Raw genomic sequence first — 22,357 nt, 5'->3', positions numbered from 1 at the left:
GTACTGCAGGTTCAAACATGAAAATGGTTTATCTAAAATAGCCAAAAATGACAATCTAACCAAACAGGACAAGGCAGGCATGCAGTTCTGAGCTACATTTGTTAGCCAAATCTCAATGGAAAGTCTAAACCTATGACTATGGTGTGCTAACTTATCCAGGTGGCCTATGGACTTGGAGAATGTAAAATGCAAATGTGAGAGGGAACTTTGTAAATTAGTTTTCACCACACCCACTGCATTTGTCAACTTTCCCTAATTCACCACACCCACTGCATTTGTCAACTTTCCCTAATTCTCATTCAGCACCCCATTTCACTCAAGAAACTGGTTCTTCACAGGGAACATGTTATTAAGACAGATAGCATTGCTTAAAACTTGCTGATCCTCTCTTTTAAAATGCAGACTGTAAGGTCAGTATTTATTTATTTTTGGTTTGTATGTCCATATATTATTTTGTATATTATAAAGGTACAGCAGCTAAATACAATTATTAAAGGTATGGTGTAAAAAAAATAATCTATCTCACAATATATATACATACATCTTACTATATAAACTATAATTTCGATGTTCATAGAATAATAAGTTCACCAAATAATTTTAATCCTTGTGTGTTTTTTTTTTATCTTCATTGTTCAGCTTCTGTGACAATTATTGAAAGGAAATGTCACTTGTGAATGTATTTAGCTGTTTTTCTGAAAGGCAGCAATTAACTTTGTTGAAGTTTTTTGCAGTTTTGTTGTTTTGATGATGTTTATTAAGTGAGAGATGACGTGGACAGTTTATAGTGCTATACTATATAGTTAGAATTTGAATAAAAGATATCTGTGCGAACAATTTCACTAAAGTGCAGGGAAAGTTTTCACTTTTAAGTTTCTTTTAGAGGTAGGCATACATTTTGACTGTCTTTTAAAGAATTCAATGCAATCTCCCTAATAGGATCAAGACACTGTCTGGTGCAGGAATGCTGCTTTTTGCTGCACTGTTCATTTTTAGCCAGGTAAATTCATAAAGGAAATATACAAGATAACAGATTTTATCCTAAGTAAAACAAATAGTAATCGCCTGAATGCCACATACTGTATAACCACCCTTGAAATTCATATTTCCACTAAACTAACTGATGATCATGGAATTAAATTAATTTGTAAACATAGTCATCATCTACAAACTGCTAATTTATTTAAATATATTGTCTATGCTATATAATATTTTCTAACACATAAGAATCCCGTTCTTGTCATCACGCATCATGATCATTTGTTTACTAAAAAAAAAAAAGCAGAAGCAGAACAAAATTACTGACTATCTTCTTCTTCTGTTACCCAACAGACTTCACATGTGGGTAAGTTTTAATTTCACCAGACACAGTCCTTTCCACATTAATAATAAAAAAAAGTTGTTTTAAAATCCACAAACTATAAATTTACATCAAACACAAATAAAATATGTAGCAAATTTATAATTTTGCATTTTATGTTTTCAGGGTCCATAGATGTGACCCATTGGGCAGAAGTCATGATTGAGGGCAACAAAACCTTAAATGTTGCAAACAATCTGCCTGGACTTATAGGAACCTCTCTAGATACAACAGGGATAACTATCACAAATGCTGAAATTGCAGCAGGTAAGAGATGTAACAGGGTTGTTGTTGTTTTTTTTTCTGATGTTGATTGTATTCAGTTTTAATAAAGTCTATGTTAAATGTTCAGTATCATTAAACCAGCCTGCCAGATTACATTTCAAAATGGAATAAATACGCTGTAAAGTCATTATGTGATCATGTGTTGTAGAGTGTGAGATAATTGGCCAAAATACAACATGCTGGTGTGGACCAAACTATGTTTGGAGCAATTTTGTGTGCGACTCTGTAAATAAATGCTGCAACGTGGATAAATGTGAGGCAAATATATCATACGTCACGCCTCTGTGTCTGCCCAAAGTGAATGGTAAGTTGTCATTTAAGTTAAAGTCAGTTAGACCATTCATAATGTGCACGAGTGCACCTCCGAACAACATTTATGATTGTTTCACTGCTGTGATCCTTATAGTTTCACTCATTGGCATGCTCACTGGTAGCTCCTCAAATGTTGAACCCATGGTACGTATGCATCTACTCATTTAATAATTGATTACTTTTTCTGAAAAGCATATGTAGGGGAGAGTGGGGTGATTTGTGCCAGGGGGGGAAGTTGTTCCACCCTTGTTTCTGGAAAACCATAGAAGAAATTGGTCATGTGACCACATAATTTTGAAAAGCAATCACTTTTACTCGTCCTCCAAAGAAGAGAGACACACGGCATGAGAGTTAAGCATATTTTAGTGCAAAAAAACTGTTTTTTCCCTTTCAAAGTAAAATTTATATTATTAAGGTTTTTTATTGTAGTGTCTGAACAATTATAGACAAGTTTGAAAACAATTCACACATGTTTTAGTGCTTTAGTAGGCTACACAATGAGTCTATACAGTTAGCATGATGTTAGCTCTTAACTGCTGGATCATGCTAGTTTTTCAAACTTGTGGGTCTGGGGTGATTTGTGCCAAAGGGCCTGGGTTAAGTTGTGCCAGATCCAGACCACCTAGACCTACATACTCACAGGGGATAATCTTGAGAAGTGAGGAGATGGGCATGCCTCATCATTGTTTGACTCAGGCCTGCCTGTTATTTGTTTAATTTAGCTAACACTGATTTCAGTTTTGAGTTTGCACTATGTTATAAAGAGAAGTTTTATTCCGTTTTTAAGTGGCCTATGTCACAATAGGATGTTTAGAAATTAGCCTAGTCACTTTATTCTTATATGTTACATAACTGACAGACAGCGCTATGTCAACAGGCATCTATTGCCAAAGCCTTTTTGCCTGAAATGATTCACAAATATCATATATTGTGTTGCTATGGTGCTCTTAATGGTTGCTAGGGCGTAGCTTGATAGCTTCACAATGATCCTGAGAGAATGATTGGTCGTCTGAGTAAAATGAGCCCGCCCCCTTGTCTCTATGACACTGTGATCCAGAGTTATGTTCAATACAAAATCCCTATGCAATTGACCATAGTAGGAAAAACGCATGCTATGGTATTCCAGGGTGACAATATCTAAATAAACCTTAAATGAGTAATTTTGTATTGAATTTATCTTGCTTTCATATAGCATTACGGTTCATAACATTAAAATGTTCTGTTTTACTTCAGAAATCACTGGCACAATTTACCCCCAATGTATTCCCCCAAAGGCACAACTCCGCACCAGGGGCAAGTTGTGCCATGAGACCACTTTTTTCCCAAGCTATATTTCTGAAACAATTTATTTCAGATCCAAAGTTATTGTTCTCAGGGATGCACCACATCCTGAAATATATGTACATCCTTAAGTTGAAGGCATTACTGCCATGGCCTCACTTTAAAGTCACTTTGAGTAAAAACTGGCACAACTCACCCCACTCTCCCCTAAGCATCTGCAGAAATTAATAGTATTATATTAAATATGTAAGGGATAACGAACAGTCAGACAGTCCTTATAGAGCCCAACAGGGCGATCAGGACGCCAATGTATTTGGATTTATTTTGCGGTAATGTCCGATCCACTGACTGTACGTTATCCTGCTTATTACACGGCTACTCTTCAAATAAATATAAGTGATCACAATGTTGGTTTGAGATTAAATTAATGAAATTGTTTTAGGCTATAATTCTACCGCTATGAATAAAATAAAACGTAACGAGTACAACAACATGAATATTGTGTCAATATTATTAGTGATGGGTGCTTTCAAACACTAATTGAAGCTTCGAAACATTTACAAATCTTTTATTTGGTTCGGAGCTTGTATCGAACTCGCCAAGTCACGTGATTTCAGCAAATGAGGCTTCACTATATCATACTGTTCGAACATTGGTTTCAAAACATTTCCAAATTCGGTTGATTCGCCACTAGATATGGTTTTATTCTGCCTTCACGTGCTATCAGAGTTATCGTAAATATGAGTTTCCTAGATAAAAATTGGACATGAACAACCTCTCAAATCCTATGTACCACGTGGGATCATTTTGATACCCAAGTTCCTTAGTTGGGCGTGCCATAAACTTTAAACATGGTAGAGGGGACAATTTTCGATAGGACATGAAAGCAGCATTAATCATAGCCTTCCACATTCGACCGTTCCAGATACGTTGACACGTCCGCCATCTTGGAATGGTCAACATTTCAGATCCTGTCATTATTCGCAGTAAAAAATCAATGCGTTTTCAAAGATGCCACAACATTACGCAGACTCTGCTTGTAAAAAACGCAGAGATTTAGATTCCTTAAGAAATGGGATAACCTTTCACGGATGAGAATGTGTTAGTTTGGGTTTTATTTCTATTAACCCAAATTTTACAGGGTTTTTAAACTATGGTAACCAATATTTTTAGCAAATGCAGAATTATCTAACATTAATGATCAATTAAATCCTATGAAAATCATCTGCTGAAGTCTATTGTAGTCTATTCATACATGCGTATAAATACGGTTAAGTCAACTAGATTTTGAACGAACCGGCTTTGACCATTGCAATGTATAGCGGCCCAAAGAAACAAACACTAATAGTTTTAACTGTTCTTGTAGGTTCAATTTTAATTAACTTTATGAATTTTAACGATTTAACTTATGCATGTACAAAAAGGAGAATCATATTTAATTGCTTCTAATTTAACTATTTTGCCAAGCCTGTCCAATTACACACAAAACAAGCATTGCACAAAAAAAAATACAAATTTTCCAGAAACTTTATTTTTAATGGTATTTAGGTGAGTTTACGCCATGTCGAAATTACCGTAACAATTCTGAACTGTAAAAAGCCTTCATGTGCTTGTATAACTTGCAACTACAAAGTGTAACCTCATCATTTTCTGAGAGCTACGACTTGTACCATGTAGCCATTGTAACACCTGACCACTGCAGATGGTAGGCTTGTTAACCAAAGCTACTGCTCTCAGTATGTTTTTTAGTCGTCTCTGGGCAAGTTCATATGCAAATTGCGCACGCTTATTTTGTCCATTAGATCAAAAAAATTGTTAGAAATCCATACATTTACCCGCCCATAGTCCATCCCCTCGAAGAAATCAGGACAGAAGTGTTTGAAAGTGGACAAATGAGACTGATTAAAACACCAGGTGTAAACGGGAATGTCTCCTTTGTCTACTTGTGATCCGATCGACCAAAACGCATCTTAATACCAGGTGTAAACAGGGCCTCAGTTCCACTAATGCTCACAAATCTGTTTTTTATAACAGTAGGCTAAGCTCTTTTCATGTAGGCTAGTCGCGATTTTATATTGTGTCATGTTTATCAAAATAAAACGGAGAAAAAAACAACATAGACCTCACTTCATTGATAGTATGATGAACTTTATTCTTGTACAGACGCTGTATTAAACAGTACAAAGTACTGAATGAAAATGTCTCTGAAACATCAGTGTATTTGGCAAATATTGCATTTTTTTCATGTCAGCTGTGCAAACATCGTCACTACGAGAAGCAGAAAGTGTCCGACTTTTTTCAGCTCCTCCCCGCCTGTACGCGGCAGCTCCCGCCGATCAAATCGGTGCATGACATCAAAGTATCGCGAGAGCGAATCGAAAGCTGCTTTTTTTACATGGCATAAATGCAGCATTTTTATTTGTAGGTTACATTTCATAGACACTTATTCATGAAAACATTTGTAGTTGGTTTGTGAAAGATGCCATTATACATGTTTGGTCTGAGTTTTCGTTGCATTTACACAGTTTTGAACATCAGGTGCATGTGCCAGCATGTGTTGTTTCGAGTGATTCATTTTGCGAGGCAATTAGTACACTAGGGGCTGTTTAGTAGCCTTACAAGCCACCAGACCCACATCAAGAGGTGTGTTCGACATCGGCTGGGGCTGGATGTAACTGATCAGCGAGAGTAGCCGCGTGCAGGCGGGGAGGAGCTGAAAACGGAGACCTGAAGTCGGAAGGCTTGTTCGACTTCATGCAGCTCTGCGCAGACCGATCGGCGGCTGACTTGAAGCAGTGCATGCTGGTTAGAAATTTTGTCCGACTTGATACAGCGCCGACACCACGTGACTGTGACGTGTGCCATCAAAGTACCGCGAGAGCGAATCGAGAGTAGCCGGAGAACTGGGCTGCACGAGCTCTGATGACGACACAGCTGTTCCACGATTGGCCGGATTCACCGCATGACAACGATCACGTGTGTTTCGTGTTTATTCGAAGACCTTTAGTTCCTCTAAAGCTCACAAATCAGTTTTGTATAACAGTAAACACTCTTTCATGTAGTTGTGATGGTATATTGTGTCATGTTTATCAAATTAAAACTGATTAAAAAACGTAGACTCCACTTAATTGATAGTAGCTTATGTTGAACTTTATTCTTGTTCAAACAGACGCTGTATGAAGCAGTACATAATGAAAATGTCTCTGAAACATCTGTGTATTATTTGGCAAATATTGCATTTATTTCACTTCAGCTGTGGTAAAGTATGCAAACACCACGTGAGCGGTCACTACGGGAACCAGAAAGTGTCCGACTTCACGTCTCCGTTTGCAGCTCCTCCCCGCCTGCACGCGGCTACTCTCGCCGATCGTTACATCCAGCCGCAGCCAATGTCGAACACACCTGGACACTTTCTGGTTCCCGTAGTGACCGCTCACGTGGTGTTTGCATACTTTACCACAGCTGAAGTGAAATAAATGCAATATTTGCCAAATAATACACAGATGTTTCAGAGATATTTTCATTCAATACTTTATGTACTGCTTCATACAGCGTCTATTTGAACAAGAATAAAGTTCAACATAAGCTACTATCAATGAAGTGGAGTCTACGTTTTTTAATCAGTTTTAATTTGATAAACATGACACAATATAACACTGCAACTACATGAAAAGAGTGTTTACTGTTATAAAAAAAAAAAAACTGATTTGTGAGCTTTAGAGGAACTAAAGGTGTTCGAATAAACACGAAACACACGTGATCGTTGTCATGCGGTGAATCCAGCCAATCGTGGAACAGCTGTGTCGTCATCAGCCCTCGTGCAGCCCAGTGCAGCCGGTCTTGAGAAGCTGCGCTGGCTGAGTTCTCCGGCTACTCTCGAATCGCTCTTGCGGTACTTTGATGGCACACGTCACAGTCGTCGGCGTTGTATCAAGTCGGACAAGATTTCTAACCGGCATGCACTGCTTCAAGTCAGCCGCCGATCGATCTGCGCAGAGCTGCATGAAGTCGAACAAGACTAATGCTGCGTTCCAGTCCACTTTTAGACACGTACTTGCGAACTTCCCTAAGCACTTCCACTCGGGGGAATCCCCGCCGCCATTTTGAAGTGCGTTCCACTTTGTGAAGTGGACGAGGGAAGTTTATATGGACAGACCCTCGTTCCCTCAATTTTGACCAAGGGAGCGAGTCTACTTCATATGTACACTTCAGGCACCTATATGTCCCACAATGCAGTACGATTGTGACGTCACCACAAATCTCATCTAATCACCACCACAACAAACAACTCTATTATATATTAATTATATATAATTTTTTTTTTAAATGTAAAACAACCCACACACACCTATATACATTTGTATGCTGCATTAAACAAATTCTTGAAGGGAAATAATGAATCAACTCTGTAGCTGATTCCAAGTGTTCAAGGGCTTAGAACGTTCCAATTCAGCCCATTGCAGTTTCTGCCAGTAGTGGGCACTCGTGCATCATAAGCAATAACGTACTTCCGAGTGAACAAGACGGAGGGAAGTTAGCGAGTGAAGAAGGGCATGACAATTTTGGACTGGAACGCAGCCTAAGATGTTGGGTCTGGGAATACACCATTGGCAGGGCTCAATCCGAGGGGCGAGATAAACGGTTGTCTATCAAATTCCATCTGCACGCTATAGGATAGCGCAACAACCAACCAGAGCGTTTTCCCACCAGCAGAGCTAGTTGATAGATTTAACTCGGCAAAACTCCGAACACATCTTCCTTTTTTAAGAATGACTTCAGTGCCGTTCTTTGTTCTTTTCTCAAAGAAAAACTTAAAGGACAAGTTCGGTATTTTACACTTAAAGCCCTGTTTTCAGATCGTTTCTGATGAAATAGAACAGTTAAGATTGAAATTTGGACATATGCTGCTGGCCCGAGAATTTTCGGTTTCTGTGGTAACAGTAGCACCCCCCCACCTCCACAATGGTTGCATAGGTGCACTGGAACAATCCTTCCTAAAACGCATTAAACTTTCGTTTACAAAGACGTGAAACTCACCGAGTGGTCAGGGGTGTTCACTGATATGCTCACACAAAAATCGCTGCAAAAGATGCTTTCCAACAGGTGTTTTACCATTCGTTGTAAAACTGTGGACCTGTTTTTCCAAACGCCTCACACCCGTACATTCTTCTGTTGAGAGCTTGAATAATAGACACTCCAGCCCACAAACAACCCCATTTCCGTTTCCGGCGGCGGAGTAATACCGTACCTCACAGCACAGCCAATACAAGTCAATGGAGTTGGACAAAAACTACGATATAACCTGTTGGAAAGCATCTTTTGCAGCGATTTTTGTGTGAGCATATCAGTGAACACCCCTGACCACTCGGTGAGTTTCACGTCTTTGTAAACGAAAGTTTAATGCGTTTTAGGAAGGATTGTTCCAGTGCACCTATGCAACCATTGTGGAGGTGGGGGGGGGGGGGCGGTGCTACCACAGAAACCGAAAATTCTCGGGCCAGCAGCATGTGTCCAAATTTCAATCTTAACCGTTCTATTTCATCAGAAACGATATGAAAACAGGGCTTTAAGTGTAAAATACCGAACTTGTCCTTTAACTCCAAGTCTTCCAGAGTCGCAGCCAAAGCCGATTCGGAAGACCCATCTTCTTTGTTTTCAAGTAGCAGGGAATTCACGCGGAACCGTCGCAACTCTGCCGTCATTATGTTAAGCCCGCCGACCAACTCGATGTGATTGGCATGACTAGAGTTTGGTTTTTCCAGCTCGCAAACCAACAGAGAGTTGCTAGACGACCTTGGCTGCAAATTACATTTGCTGCCGCTAGAGTGCGCCTAGATTTCTAGGCTAGCTGTTTACACAACACTATTTTCAATTAAAAATGGAAGATATTTAAGCGCTTTTAATTCAGAGATTGGAACGCTTAGTTTCTCCAGTCACCAAATATTAACCTATTAACTGTCGTTTTCTGATGGCATTTACAATACAGTCGATTACCGAGACACAGGGAAGCACCAGACAGAATTTGAACGAAACAGAGCAGGAGTAGTGCGGGTTTCAGTGATGAGCTGACTGATATAGAGCGTTGGCACAGATGAGTATTTAGAAGTAGGCCTATCTACCGCTGGATGGCGCCATGAACTTGACAGAATCAAATATTCCAGAGAGCCATGTACTAAAGCAATATATCTCTTGTCTTTACTGAAAAGATTTTGAAACCTGAATGCAGAGTAGCTATTTATTCAATTATGACAAATCTCTTACTCATCATTCTAACCCATTTGCTTTTCAGCTGCAGAAAGCGTTTAATGTGCTAAATGCCTTCAACTCGTTGACCATGCAAGGCACCCTGTGAGATATTTTTCTCATAATTTTTATTTCATTTTACATTTTTATTTTATTATTTGAAAGTAAATCAAGTAATAATAACCACTTGAAATACTGTTATTTTCATTTCTTCATTTGATAACAACTAGCTTACTTCTTTTTGTAACCAAGAAACTAATGTTTCCGCTCTTTTGTCACAGTTTCACAGGGTCATTTACATACGCTCACAATTTCACAGTGTCTCTCAGCTCTCAGTTTGACACCTCCAAAGTTCAAAGCATAATTGCTACATTATTGACGAATGCAACCATTTACAGTCTCAATGTTAAATCTCTAGGTAAAACACTGCAACCACACCAATATTTTCATCACTTGTTCTATCTATGCATTCCTACCAATCTTTTCACTATAATTTACAGGAATGGTATTCATAGAGGCACCTACAGGAAAAGTGTGTTATAATTCAAGACAACAGCTGAATTGTACCAGTATAGAGGCTATGAGCAAGTGTGTGTGGCAGATGTCAAGAGGTGAAGAAGTGCCATTGATTCTGGGACCAGGGAGTGAAATAATGCTGTCAGATACTTGTACAGAAACATCAACAATCACACTTCTGAAGACAAGTGGATTCTGGTCAGGTGTGTTGTTCAATGCAATCATGAGTGAAACAGGGACAACAATTTACATTATTGTGACTTTTGTCATTTTTTGATATTCCAGGAACATACAGCTGCCTTTTTGTCAGCGGGAACATAGCTCACATGGCCATGGCACCTATTCAAATTGCACTGCTTCCAGAAAACATTAATATAATAAGCAATCCACAAACTATAGATTGCTCTGAAACATCATCTGCCACAGTAGCCATCTCATGTTCCATCAACAACAGTACTGAAACCTACACGTCCCGGCTAAAACTCGGAAGTATAGAAAATAATGCACCAAAGAAAGAAGGTAAAGCTGTAATTTAAATTATCAATTTGTAATATATTATATATAAATCTTCTGTTTGATGGCACATGAAGCTGACTTTTATCTTTCATAGAGCAAATAATCAACTGAAGCTTCAAATCACATAAAGTTTATGCTTATTCTATAAAATATATTTGACAGGTTTTAAAATCAAGCAATTTACCAAGTAGCACAAATGTTCTAGGGCAAGCTTTGTTGAAATGTGTCTTGGCTCATCATTTGTGAATTGTAAGCGATCAAAATCTGGCTTGCAGTGGCCCCAAAATGTATTTAGACGTATGTGTAATGATGTTTTATTAACAAAGTTCGGGAGGAGCACTTTCAGATAATTAACCTAATTAACATAGGAGGAGCTCATCCAGTCCACTCATACTTATACATATCTGTGTGTATATATATATATATATATATATATATATATATATATATATATATATACACACATATATATACAGCAGACGTACCTTTGTTCTACAAGTTTTCCAGCAACCAGCCCATCTCCTCACTTCTAAATTCACCTGGGATGGGGAGTACTCTGGGTTCAGGACAAATATCGAGCTCGGAGCCCTCCCCTCGGACAACACGCCAAATACGCATAACCTTTTTAGTCTATTCAATTATATGTAAGTGTGAACTCGTGAAATGCTTTTAAATAAATGAATATCTTTTCATTAGATGACAAAATATTAAACTAAGGGATATTTACATTTATTTATTATACAACATTACAACACAAGCATATTTTTTCTAGAAAAACATATCAAAAAGACATTGGTTTTAAATGATATAATATAAAAAATATAGGCTACTTTACAAAAAAAAAGTATGTGGACCACTGATCTATTTAATGACTATATAGATCAGTGATTTGGACACTTTATGGTTGTCAAACTTGAACAATCAAATGTGATAAACTACATTTACAATCATCAAATTTAATGAAATCCATACATTTTGGAGTGTGTCCACATAGGCCTACATAATTCTACCTATGCTATCTTAAAATTTCCACTATGAATAAAATCGTCCACTAGGCCTACAATGGACAAAATAATCATCAAAGTAACAACACGAATATTGTGTCAATATTATTAGTGATGGACGCTTTCAAAACACTACTGCTTGAAGCTTCAAAACATTTAAAAATATTTTCTTTAGTTCGGAGCTTGTGTCGAACTCGCCAAGTCACGTGATTTCGATGTTTGTGATGTTCGAACGTTGGTTTCAAAACATTTCCAAATCCGGATGATTCGCCACTAGATATGGTTTTATGCTTCCTTCACGTGCTATCAGAGTTATCATAAATACGAGTTTCCTAGATAAAAATTGGACAACGCCCTCTCAAGTCATATTTACCACTGGGAAGATCAGGGATCATTTTGATACCCAAGTTCCTGAGTTGGGCGTGCCATAAACTTGGGCGTGTCCACATACATTTGTTCACTGTTAATTTCAATTATCCATAACCTGCGAACACATGTGAAACTGTTACCCATGTTTTACAGAGAGCAATGGTATAATCAAGTATACAGCAGAATTCCCTGTTACTTGTCTGGCAGAAGGCAAACCAAGTTCACTTGAGGCCTGTTGCATTTTTGAGAACTCTTTGCATCAACTGCTAAATCGCTCAATAAAAGTACCAATCATTTACCGTAAGTACTGAAAGTCATATTCTACTGCAAATGTATGCCATTCTACAAACTCTGGTAATGTAAAAAAAAAAAAAAAACTATGTTTGTATTTATTTATTTTTGTCTGTTTGTTTGTTTTTGTAGCCAGTGACCTGTTTTGTGCAGCAGAAGTCATTGAAGATAGAAACTGGCCAAAAACAAAGAATAATGAAACAGCTGTTATAGATTGTATTTCATCAGGGAGACAGGGCACAATGAAACGCAAATGCAATGGGAAAACATGGGGTGAAGAAGTCTCTCTGTGTGTTAAAGCAGTCCTGAATAATCTAGCTTTGCAAGCAAAGGTATGCAAATCTATAGACCTGACTGATTCTGAGTGACCTGACACAACTATGGCATGTGAAGTATGTCTTTAATGTGAAAATGTCTAATTTTTATGTCACTGCAGGATTTTGAAAAGGGACTTGGAGCAACACAAGATGGCGCTAGGTTAATCTTTCAGAGTTTGAAAAACAACACATCCGAAGATGATACCGAGAACAGTTTTGGTGATGTCAAAACTGCAGTTACTGTTTTCCAAACTATGAAACAGGCATCATTAAACATGCCACTAGGCGAGGAACTTCTTGGAGTAAGCATTTCAACTATTTCACTCCCTTTTGACAGCTCACATATTAAATAATTATATTATATAATTAATTCAAATAATACAAATTATTAGAACTAACTATTAGTTAGCTAACTATTGATTCTGATTGGTCAATAGCTGTGTTTTATTCATGATAAAACAAGGCTATGTCCGCTTCACCCAATGGTTCTATGTATCACTACACAAACACCCCTAGCAACCACTCTTAGCAACGTAAACATATGTTCTCATTGATATTGTAATTTGTTCATTGAAGCTTATAGAGTAGGCTAGTTAGAGTATTGTGAGAGATCGAGTAAGTGAGTGTACCTGTTTTACAGTAGATATAGCATTTTCCTTCAAGTCAGTGCTATATTAATAATAAAACATCCATGTGAATGTCCGCAGTAATATATTGTCCTTTTAACAGTTAGGTTAGTCATTTGTCAGTTGCGTCTTGCAGTCCTTTCAATATAAAAGTCTTCTCTACTGACTGACTCACTCATAAAGACAGTCTTTGCCACCATCTAATGGCGAAATAATGTAACTGCTGTTGCTGTTCACGGTCTGGGACTATTTTTTCCAGCGGAAGGAAGGCTTTTAGTGATTTTACTTCCTGAAAGTTGCATTGATTCATATTTTTTGCCTTTAATATTTGCATTGTGTGGTAACCATTTTATAAAGCAATAAGTTACTCAAGCCTCTCGAGTCTTTTTATTGCTTACTTAATTATCAATGAATATAAAAAATAAATATACAAAATTAGATATTTAAAAAAAAAAATTACTTGAATTCTTCATTACATATATTCAATATAATATAACATTTAGAAAATTTGAGGTACCCATATTGAGAGCTACATCTTCAGGTTCTGATCATGTTAAAGTCTGAAATGTAACTCAGACTGTAACATTATCAAAATGTTTGTATACTTTGAACAACATGTTCTCAAACCCACCTCGTCACATATTGATGCTTGGTCAGAACCCTTCTGCATAACTTTAATGCACAGGGTACCCCTTTAGCATAATTTTTCGACCCACATTGCTTTCAGTTGTTTGCCTTATGCGTCAGATCAAGACACATAATTCTTTGCATTTGTAAAATCTATGGCATGATCTAGCCTACGGGGGATGGAGACGGTGATCACTTTTGAGTCTTTTCTTCACACAAATCAATCGTTTGGCCTCGGAACACTTGGAATATTTGTACTTTTTGAATAAATTGTGCCTATTGTCGTATCTGCCTGTGTTTTATATCATATAATATACAAATGGGTAGGTTTAGGTGTGGGGTTTGGTTCGGTTACGTGTTCAAACTTGTCTAAATAGTGTAAATAAAAAAATTAAATAAATGTAAATAAATTATGCTGGCTGATTAAATTGAGAATCACACTCCAACATGCCATAATGGCAAAATTATAACCCAATTCATCATGACACTAACATTCCATGCCCAACGCATCTGTGTATGATGCCAAAGATTACTCATTGAAAGCAATGGAGTAACGTTACCCTGCATGTCAAAAAGTTGCGCTAAAGGGCTACCCTGTGCGTTAAAAAGTTACGCTGAAGGGTCCTGACCAAGCGTCAATGTGTGACAGGCTGGGAGTGAAAATGTGTTGCTTTGAGAAATTTGCTGTTTCAGTAGAAAATCTGTTCTCTTTGTAGGATTTCCTTGAATCAGCCAGCAGCATGTTGAACGTAACCTGGAATGGGGGAGAAGAGGAAGCGAGCAGTTCACTGGCCTCACAATATCTGTCATCCGTAGAAGGCCTTGTAAAAAGCATCAGAATAAACGCCAGTGAGGGCTACAACTCCTCAAACATCCAGCTTCAGATCTGCCGAGGCGGCACCACTTGCAACAAAACCGTTTTCAACGTGGAAGTTGAGTTGAACGCAACAGCAGATATGGTGAAAACAGTAGGATTACAGAGCTTGGCCAACCGCTTGCCAAAATTGGGTTATGAGAACTCATTGTTTCCTAGCATAGTCGTATCCAGCACAGTTGAGAACAACACTCATCCTTCGGTGAACATCAGACTGGGTTTTCCAAATGAGGGCAACAGTGCCACGATGCAATGCGTGTTTTGGAACGTCTCGGAGGAGAGATGGTCAGACGAAGGTTGCAATTATGTTCAAGGTCCCGGGAACACCGCCTACTGTGAATGCAACCATCTCACCTCCTTCTCCATGCTCATGTCCAAGCATGCAGTAAGCATGCCTTTTCTAGATCAGCTCACGTACATCGGACTGGGAGTCTCCATATGCTCTCTCATCATCTATATCATCATCGAGTGTTTGGTCTGGAGCGCCGTAGTTAAATCCAGCCTCTCTCACTTCCGGCACACTTCTCTCCTCAACATCGCACTGTGTCTGCTTTTGGCCGACTGTAGCTTCTTAGCTTCCTCTTTCCCATCAATCCTAAATGAAACCTTGTGCCTTGTTTTGGTGGTGATGAAGCATTACTTCTTCCTGGCGATGTTCTTTTGGATGCTGTGTCTGAGTGTCATGTTGGTCCACCAGCTCATTTTCGTCTTCAGCCACATTGGGAAAAAGATGTACATGATCCTCGGATTCACCATTGGCTATGTTTGTCCAACAGTGACTGTGGCGGTAACATACGTGTACTACGATCAAGCAACTGACATCCCGTATTACAGCTCGAAAACATGCTGGCTTACCTATCAGTCAGCCATGCAAGGATCCATCCACGCATTTCTCTTTCCAGTTGGGACCATCGTGCTGGTGAACTTGGCTTCCATGGTGGTGGTCATTGCGACGGTTTTAAAGCCGTCTGGAGCTGAGACCAACAAAAAGGGGGACAAAGATGCAGCAAAAAGCATAATCAAAGTGATTATCTTTCTCACACCTATTTTTGGTGGGACTTGGATTCTGGGGCTTTTTGTGTTTCTGATGGACGACTTTACACAGTTTATTACATACGTAGTGCATTACTTGTTCACCATAGTCAACTCCCTGCAGGTATTCCCATCTCTAAATGGAAATTATAACACTTTAAATAGTATGACATATATATTGAATCATTTATACCTTATGCCTCTGTATCATTTATACCTTCTAGGGCTTCTTCATCTTGTTGACAGGATGTTTTGCAGAAAAAAGGGTATGCATTTAATTGACATTGAAGATGTTTAGTACAGTTAGGACCACAGGACACTTACCTGTTTTTCTTTTTTTTTCTACAGGTCCGTGATGAAATATTAAAAATAGTTCTGGGGGTAAGTTCTGGGGAACCCATGTTAAAAAAAAATCGAATGCCATGCCACAGCAAAGTTAGGAGAAAAAATAAATTTGAGTGAAAAATGATAATACAAATAATAATTGCAAAATGTAATGTTAAAATAAAATAATACTATTTAAAATATTATTTAATTATTAAATAATATTTAAATAACATTATGAAATATAACATTATAACAACTCCCTCCACCCCCAGAAATCTGGAAAAGAACAAGGAACAGCAACATCTGTCGCAAAATAAATTATCCATTCAAATAAATACACACAAGGTAAGTTTTTGATGCAGCTTAATTCCCTTGTTTGATTGACAAAAAACAGTTTTATAGGAAAATAACAATACGTTCATCAATTCAAAGGCAGCTAAATGACTTGAAGACAAAATTGTCTTTAATAAAATTTCTGTTTCTGATTTGTATTGCAGAAGGAGCATGTAAAACATTATAGGACATTGATCCACCTCTGAACCCACAGCAGAAACAAAAAGAGGAGCGGAAGCACAACTGTTTGATGAAGACCTAAAAGTTCTTTTTGTAAAGACTTAACATCTTTGAAACAAAGTATAGGCTGTGGTCGTCTCTTTTTACTTAATGCATAAACTTAGGAACAAACCAAGAGAATCAAAAACATATAATAGATGTTTGTGTTTATGTTTTTAAAAGAACTATTGTTCTTAAAGTGCCGCTGTATATATGTAGCGATACCCAGATTGTTGTTGTCTTTATAAACAATCGTCCTATCTCTTTAAATGCAATGTAAAATGTGGTCACTTACCTTGGTTGTAATCTAATTAGTTTTAGCTCTGCTTCTATTTTGACAAACATATGGAACTATGACATAATTTTCTGCTATTTAGTAATTCTGACAAATTATCTGATGAACCGATGATAATTGAACACATCTATGCACTCTTCTTGAGCTTTTTGGTTTTTCTCTTGTTAGACCGATTTTCTTTTTTCATGTAAAGGGATATGGAAAAAAAGAGAGATAAGATTGTTAATAACACAAGTTTTATTATGAATAAAAGATCTTGGGCATACTATTGTAAGATGGTTCATCAATAAAATACTTTGCTTATCACAGAGTGGTTATTCAGATGTCAAATATGATGAAATAGGTTTAGTTCTGCCTGTAGATCACCGCTATAATGGCAACAGTAAGAGCTACAGTTCCTGCAGCACCACCGATCAAAACTCCCAGAATTCCTCCATCAAAGTGCTGTTTCTCACAAGTGTCTCCTGTGTACGCAATGGCCTGTCCAGAGACACACCTGCAGAAGACATATAACTGTCACCATATAAGCCACGCAAACACAAGCATTTTTTCATTCTTAAACAACAAACTGTGGTTTTATAATTAAAAACGCTGAGATGACAGTCAGATAGGTTCACTAACCTGCATGTTGCTCTCCCCTGATGTATGACACAAGCTCCTCCATTACGGCAGGGGTTTGGCTGACATGGGTCGCTGATCGCTCGTGGCACCCGGACTTTTGGGCTCTCAAAGCTTTCTTCTGCAGGCTGGGGGTTGCTTGAGAGTTGGAGCTTGGTTGGAACTTCAGATTTTACAAGATGTGCCAAATCTGGTTGATAAAGTAAAACACACATTTAACAATTAACATAATTACTCCAATAGCTGTAAACACACTAATTATAGTGATGGGTGGAACAGTTCTGCATGATCAAAATTACCATCGAAATTAACAGTGATGATCAGGTCATCGTTCTTGAGGAAGTCCCGCCTACGGAGCTGATCGTGTGAGATGAAAGTGGCCCAACCAAACTCTGGACCTCTGAAACAAAAACAGTTTTCGTCCCATTCTCCAGACGTAGATGGTTTACTCCACCGCATCATGTCAGCATCTAAGTGAGTGATTAATGGGGGTCATTAAATCATTCATAATTCCTTGATGCTGCAATGTGAAATCAAAGATGGATAGATGGATGGATGGACTGATGGATGGATGGATGGATGGACTGATAGATAGATAGATAGATAGATAGATAGATAGATAGATAGATAGATAGATAGATAGATAGATAGATAGATAGATAGATAGATAGATAGATAGATAGATAGATAGATCCTGTCTATAGACAGACAGACAGAAAGACAGACAGACGCACCAGTGGTGAAGCTTCTGCTGTTAGACATTTGAAGTCGTGTGTCTGGATTTTGATCCATAGCCGTAATAGTGACCTGCCGATTCGCTGCAGGCCATTCTAATACTGCATCATTCTCACCAGCGAAGAGGTGAAAAGTGATCCCAACAAACTCTTCAGCGGAGTTATTTCTGCCATTTGGATACACATTAATTCCATAAGCATAACCCTCAGAGTTGTAAAAACGAGCACTCTGAACTCTGTCACCCTGTGGGATAGTATTAAGGAGGCTGGTGAAGTTCTGAATCCTCCAGACAGCATTTGGGCATGATGTCTCAGTCAGAGTAATGTCATCTATAAAGATCCCTCCTGATGTTTTGTTGGAGCCAACAATACCCTGGAAGAAGTACCGGAACTTTTCCTCAACATTTAGAGTGACGTGTGCAATCTTCCATGACTCATCCCCATCCCCTAAAGAAATCAAAGAGGTGCACAGTATTCAATATCTAATACATAATCATAGTAGGCTATTAGAAGAGATATTTTGAGTCAATTGTCAGTAGTCAAGACAAATCAGTTGTTTGCTTTGCACAAAGCAGCCTTATAGAAAAACATGATCTTAATGTTTATAATATCTTAATATATCCATGCTCTATGGCTGCTTTTATCAGTTTAGAGATGGGCATTAATATAGTTATATTTTGCAACTAAATTAAAAAAAAACAATCATATACTGAACGAAATTATAAACGCAACACTTTTGTTTTTGCCCCCAATTTTCATGAGCTGAACTCAAAGATCTAAGACTTTTTCTATGTACACAAAGGGCCTATTTCTCTCAAATATTTGTTCACAAATCTGTTAGTGAGCACTTCTCCTTTGCCGAGATAATCCATCCACCTCACAGGTGTGGCATATCAAGATGCTGATTAGACAGTATGTCTAAAATGTGCAGCAAAAAAATGGGGGCAAAAACAAAAGTGTTGCGTTTATAATTTTGTTCAGTGTAGGCTATATACATAGATACATATATATATATATATATGTGTGTGTGTGTGTGTGTGTGTGTGTGTGTGTGTGTGTGTGTGTGTGTGTGTGTGTGTGTGTGTGTGTGTGTGTGTGTGTGTGTGCATATACAGTAACTTTTGGCTGTAGCTGACCTGTGATTGTGTGAACTTTTTTGACTTTGTGAACAGTGCCAGTTCCATCATCCCTTTTGACCCAAATGATGAGCTGGTCACTAGAGTCTCCAGTCATCTTGTAGAAGAACTCAAGGCACTGCTGGTTTCTCTTGGGGTAAAGAATCCGTGACTCCAACAAAGCACTGTGTCCCTTAGCCTTGTTAGCGGTGTCAAACTTCATAAAATAGCCTGCATCTTATAAAAACAAAACATATGCAAAATGGCATTCAATGGCTATATATATAATATATTAAATATTGTTGTCAAATAAGGACGTTCTAACTAGGTTATGAATACAGAAGAGAATTTATTAAAATTAAGAGTAACTTGTGATAGTATTGGAAATCAGTCATGTTTTCCCACCAAATTACATCAGATTTGGGGCAGTCATGGCCTAATGGTTAGAGAGTCAGACTGGAAACCCAAAGGTAGCGGGTTCGATTCTCCATACCGGAAGAAAATGACTGAGGTTCCCTTGGGCATAGCACCTAACCCCCAATTGCTCCCTGGGCACAGCAGCAAAAGGAAGCAATGCCCACTGCTCACGGTTTGCTGTGTGTGTTCACTACTCACTGTTCCCTGCTCCTAATGTGTGTACACTAACTTGGAAGTGTTAAATTCAGAGTATGGGTTACCATACTTGGCCTTCACGTCATGTCACTTTAAATGTTAAGAACATTATTTCAAAAAGTTCGATTTCGCATCATGTAAGGTTTTTTATTTTATTTTTATTTTATGTTAAATATATATATTATTGTTGAGCCCTGACGATGCTTTATTCTATAAACAAAAGTGTTCAGCTGAAATTACCTCTGCAGTTTCCTGCAAGTGTGTGGTCCTTTACATCTGTAGAGCTCAAAGTCTGGACCCAGTCAACATCATCTTCATCATACTGAATCATTCCACAAATGTTGATCTGCTCAAAGGCACATTGATCCAGAAGAGTGTGGGTTGCAGCTGAAAGAAACCAAGTTGATATGGCAATACTGCAAGTATGGAATGTTTTTTCAAGCACAAAATATGTCAAGCATTGTTTGTAATGTTTGTAAGAGCCTGAGGCGGTTGTTGAATATCAGAACTTACTGCATTCATACATGCGATTCAGTCTTTCCAGATCAAGAGCACTGAAGTCTAAGCGCTGTCCTATTACGTTATTGAAGGCAGGGATGGTAGTGGTTATGGTGGGAATATCAGGGTCCTTGTTGAAAGACAGAGGCCTGTAGTGCATGATGGACTCATAATCATAGGGCGTGTTCAAATCGGTTATAAAATCATCCTCATATTTATTAAAATTGTGCTCCTTTCCTGCACAAATGTGGATGACAAAAGGAAAGAGGCATTACATTTGTCCCTTCCTTCCCCATTTTTGCAATGCAAATCACAAATTTGCACGAAACTAAAAGAGAGTTTCATGATGCACTTTTATAATAAAAATAGATGCAAATAACCTGGAATGATCTGATCCCACCAGATTTGAACATAGTCATCTCTGTCAGAGCGAGACTGTTCGTGGTAGAAACCCAGTGCATGGAGAAGTTCATGCTCTACAATGGCCTTGGTGTCACATCTGTCCCCTATGGAGACGTTCTGCCCTCTCTTTAAATCTCCCACAAATGACCAACATCTGTAACAATGACAAAAACAAGACTGCAAAAGCAGGCTTACGATGCTTTTGGGAAAAGCAGACCAGGTTGATTTTTTCCATACCCATCCAGCTTTGTGAAAGAAATATAGGTGCTCTCTCCTTCATAGGGCTTAAAGTCCACGCAAGACTTGAGACGATACATTTCAAATGCTTGAAGGATCACTCCTTTTGCATTAAGATCTAAAGAAATGAAGCTATATGAATATTCTCATCCTGGAATCAGTTTGTTGATCTTGCATTTTAAAATAATAAATAATCTCACCCAAACTATCTGTGAGTATGTATGGAATGGGAAACTCCCATCTTGCTTTTTCATCTAATATTGCATTTCTTCGTGGCTAAGATAAGAGTTCATTTTAGGAATTAAAATATTGAATAGAAAATATGATAAAATAAAAACAAAAGGCAGTAGAGATTTGGACAAAGCACATTTGGTTTTTAAAAGAAAGACTTACATCTCCAGCAATATCTCCTTCAAACAAATCTCTCTGGGAATCTGAAATGTTTCAATTAAATGGATAAATTCAGATCCTTTAAAATATTTTTTTTTCTCTTGACAAACTGACAAATATACGTATAATAAGATTGTATTGCATGTAAAACACTTATGCTTGTATGGCAAACTGTTTGCTTTTCTACAAATTAATTTTTACTGACCTAAATTGATTTCAAGAATGTCCTCCCGTAATTCACCTGCATCTGCATCCTTGCCTAATATTTAATAAAGCATACAAACGTGTAAGAAGCTCTATAAAGATAACAATTCAAATTGAACATGATCTTTAAAATGTTTAAAATATTGTACCATATTGTGTTGGAATAGCATGCACCTGCAAGATATTGATTATAGATTAGATTAATACATTTTCATTGGATGTGTTTGCTTTACAATAACTAAAAATGTCAAGAGGTTTTTACATTTAAAAATTAACAATAATAAAGTTTAAAATACCTTGAACATGAGAAGTACTATGAACAGAATGATTCTCCACACAGAGTCCATGTTAACTCCAGGAGACGACAACAGGGTTTAGCGCACTTACAAATATACCAATAAAGTCAGAGTTGGAGTAGAACTTTGATCTGAGAAGCACAGACAATTACCAGGTGAAGTAACACATGTGGATTGACCAGTTAGTTAGTGGCCTGTCATGTGTATTCTGAAGTGTCTGTTTACTGCATGCATCAGCTCTTCTATATCAATCTTTATCTCTTTCTTCTTTATCTTTTTTATCTTTATCCTTCTTTATGATAACAGTATCAGGAATTAAATCTGTCAAAAGGGATATATTTACACTGTGTCGCTCATAACATCTGATGAGCAAAGAAAAATTGTAATTCAGACTTATATAGATTATTTTTTAGCAGCTATGTTG

General features: G+C 37.8%; 2 protein-coding genes across 3 annotated transcripts; one reads left to right on the top strand and one right to left on the bottom strand.

Annotated features, from left to right (window-relative positions):
* Positions 1-314: 314 nt before the first annotated feature.
* Positions 315-17,132, top strand: adgrf3b (adhesion G protein-coupled receptor F3b). 2 transcript variants are annotated; one of them, XM_084091992.1, is made up of 18 exons: positions 328-410; positions 940-1,000; positions 1,333-1,345; positions 1,487-1,627; positions 1,794-1,949; positions 2,052-2,101; positions 9,528-9,586; positions 9,763-9,899; positions 9,982-10,200; positions 10,283-10,516; positions 12,040-12,186; positions 12,310-12,509; positions 12,614-12,796; positions 14,464-15,777; positions 15,878-15,919; positions 16,002-16,034; positions 16,253-16,325; positions 16,478-17,132. In XM_084091992.1, exons 1-17 carry the CDS (start codon positions 397-399, stop codon positions 16,295-16,297), a joined length of 3,048 nt encoding a protein of 1,015 aa, XP_083948118.1. In that variant the 5' UTR covers positions 328-396; the 3' UTR covers positions 16,298-16,325; positions 16,478-17,132. The 2 variants fall into 2 exon arrangements, with proteins under 2 accessions (XP_083948119.1, XP_083948118.1); XM_084091993.1 differs by lacking the exon at positions 1,333-1,345 and having other exon boundaries at positions 315-410.
* Positions 17,133-17,172: 40 nt separating this feature from the next.
* Positions 17,173-21,984, bottom strand: mep1a.2 (meprin A, alpha (PABA peptide hydrolase), tandem duplicate 2; the record flags this gene model as incomplete). The annotated part of the gene is made up of 14 exons (XM_084091987.1): positions 17,173-17,323; positions 17,449-17,635; positions 17,745-17,915; positions 18,180-18,626; positions 19,316-19,531; positions 20,147-20,293; positions 20,420-20,641; positions 20,785-20,960; positions 21,044-21,161; positions 21,244-21,319; positions 21,437-21,477; positions 21,639-21,692; positions 21,787-21,811; positions 21,934-21,984. The coding sequence occupies 14 exons, from the start codon at positions 21,982-21,984 to the stop codon at positions 17,173-17,175; spliced, it is 2,082 nt and encodes a 693-aa protein (XP_083948113.1).
* Between the last annotated feature and the right edge of the window lie 373 nt (positions 21,985-22,357).

The sequence above is a fragment of the Abramis brama genome (genome assembly GCF_963993115.1).
Source record: "Abramis brama genome assembly, chromosome: 18".
Taxonomy (NCBI): Eukaryota; Metazoa; Chordata; class Actinopteri; order Cypriniformes; family Leuciscidae; genus Abramis; species Abramis brama.
The sequence above is the reverse complement of the archived record's forward strand: the minus strand, read 5'-3'. Positions and strand labels throughout refer to the sequence as shown.

What these genes read in the sequence shown, in the direction of transcription:
- adgrf3b (XM_084091992.1), top strand. An exon ending in GTGTCTGCCCAAAGTGAATG is followed by an intron (nt 1,950 to 2,051) that starts GTAAGTTGTCAT and finishes TGATCCTTATAG; the next exon opens with TTTCACTCATTGGCATGCTC. An exon ending in ATCTAGCTTTGCAAGCAAAG is followed by an intron (nt 12,510 to 12,613) that starts GTATGCAAATCT and finishes ATGTCACTGCAG; the next exon opens with GATTTTGAAAAGGGACTTGG.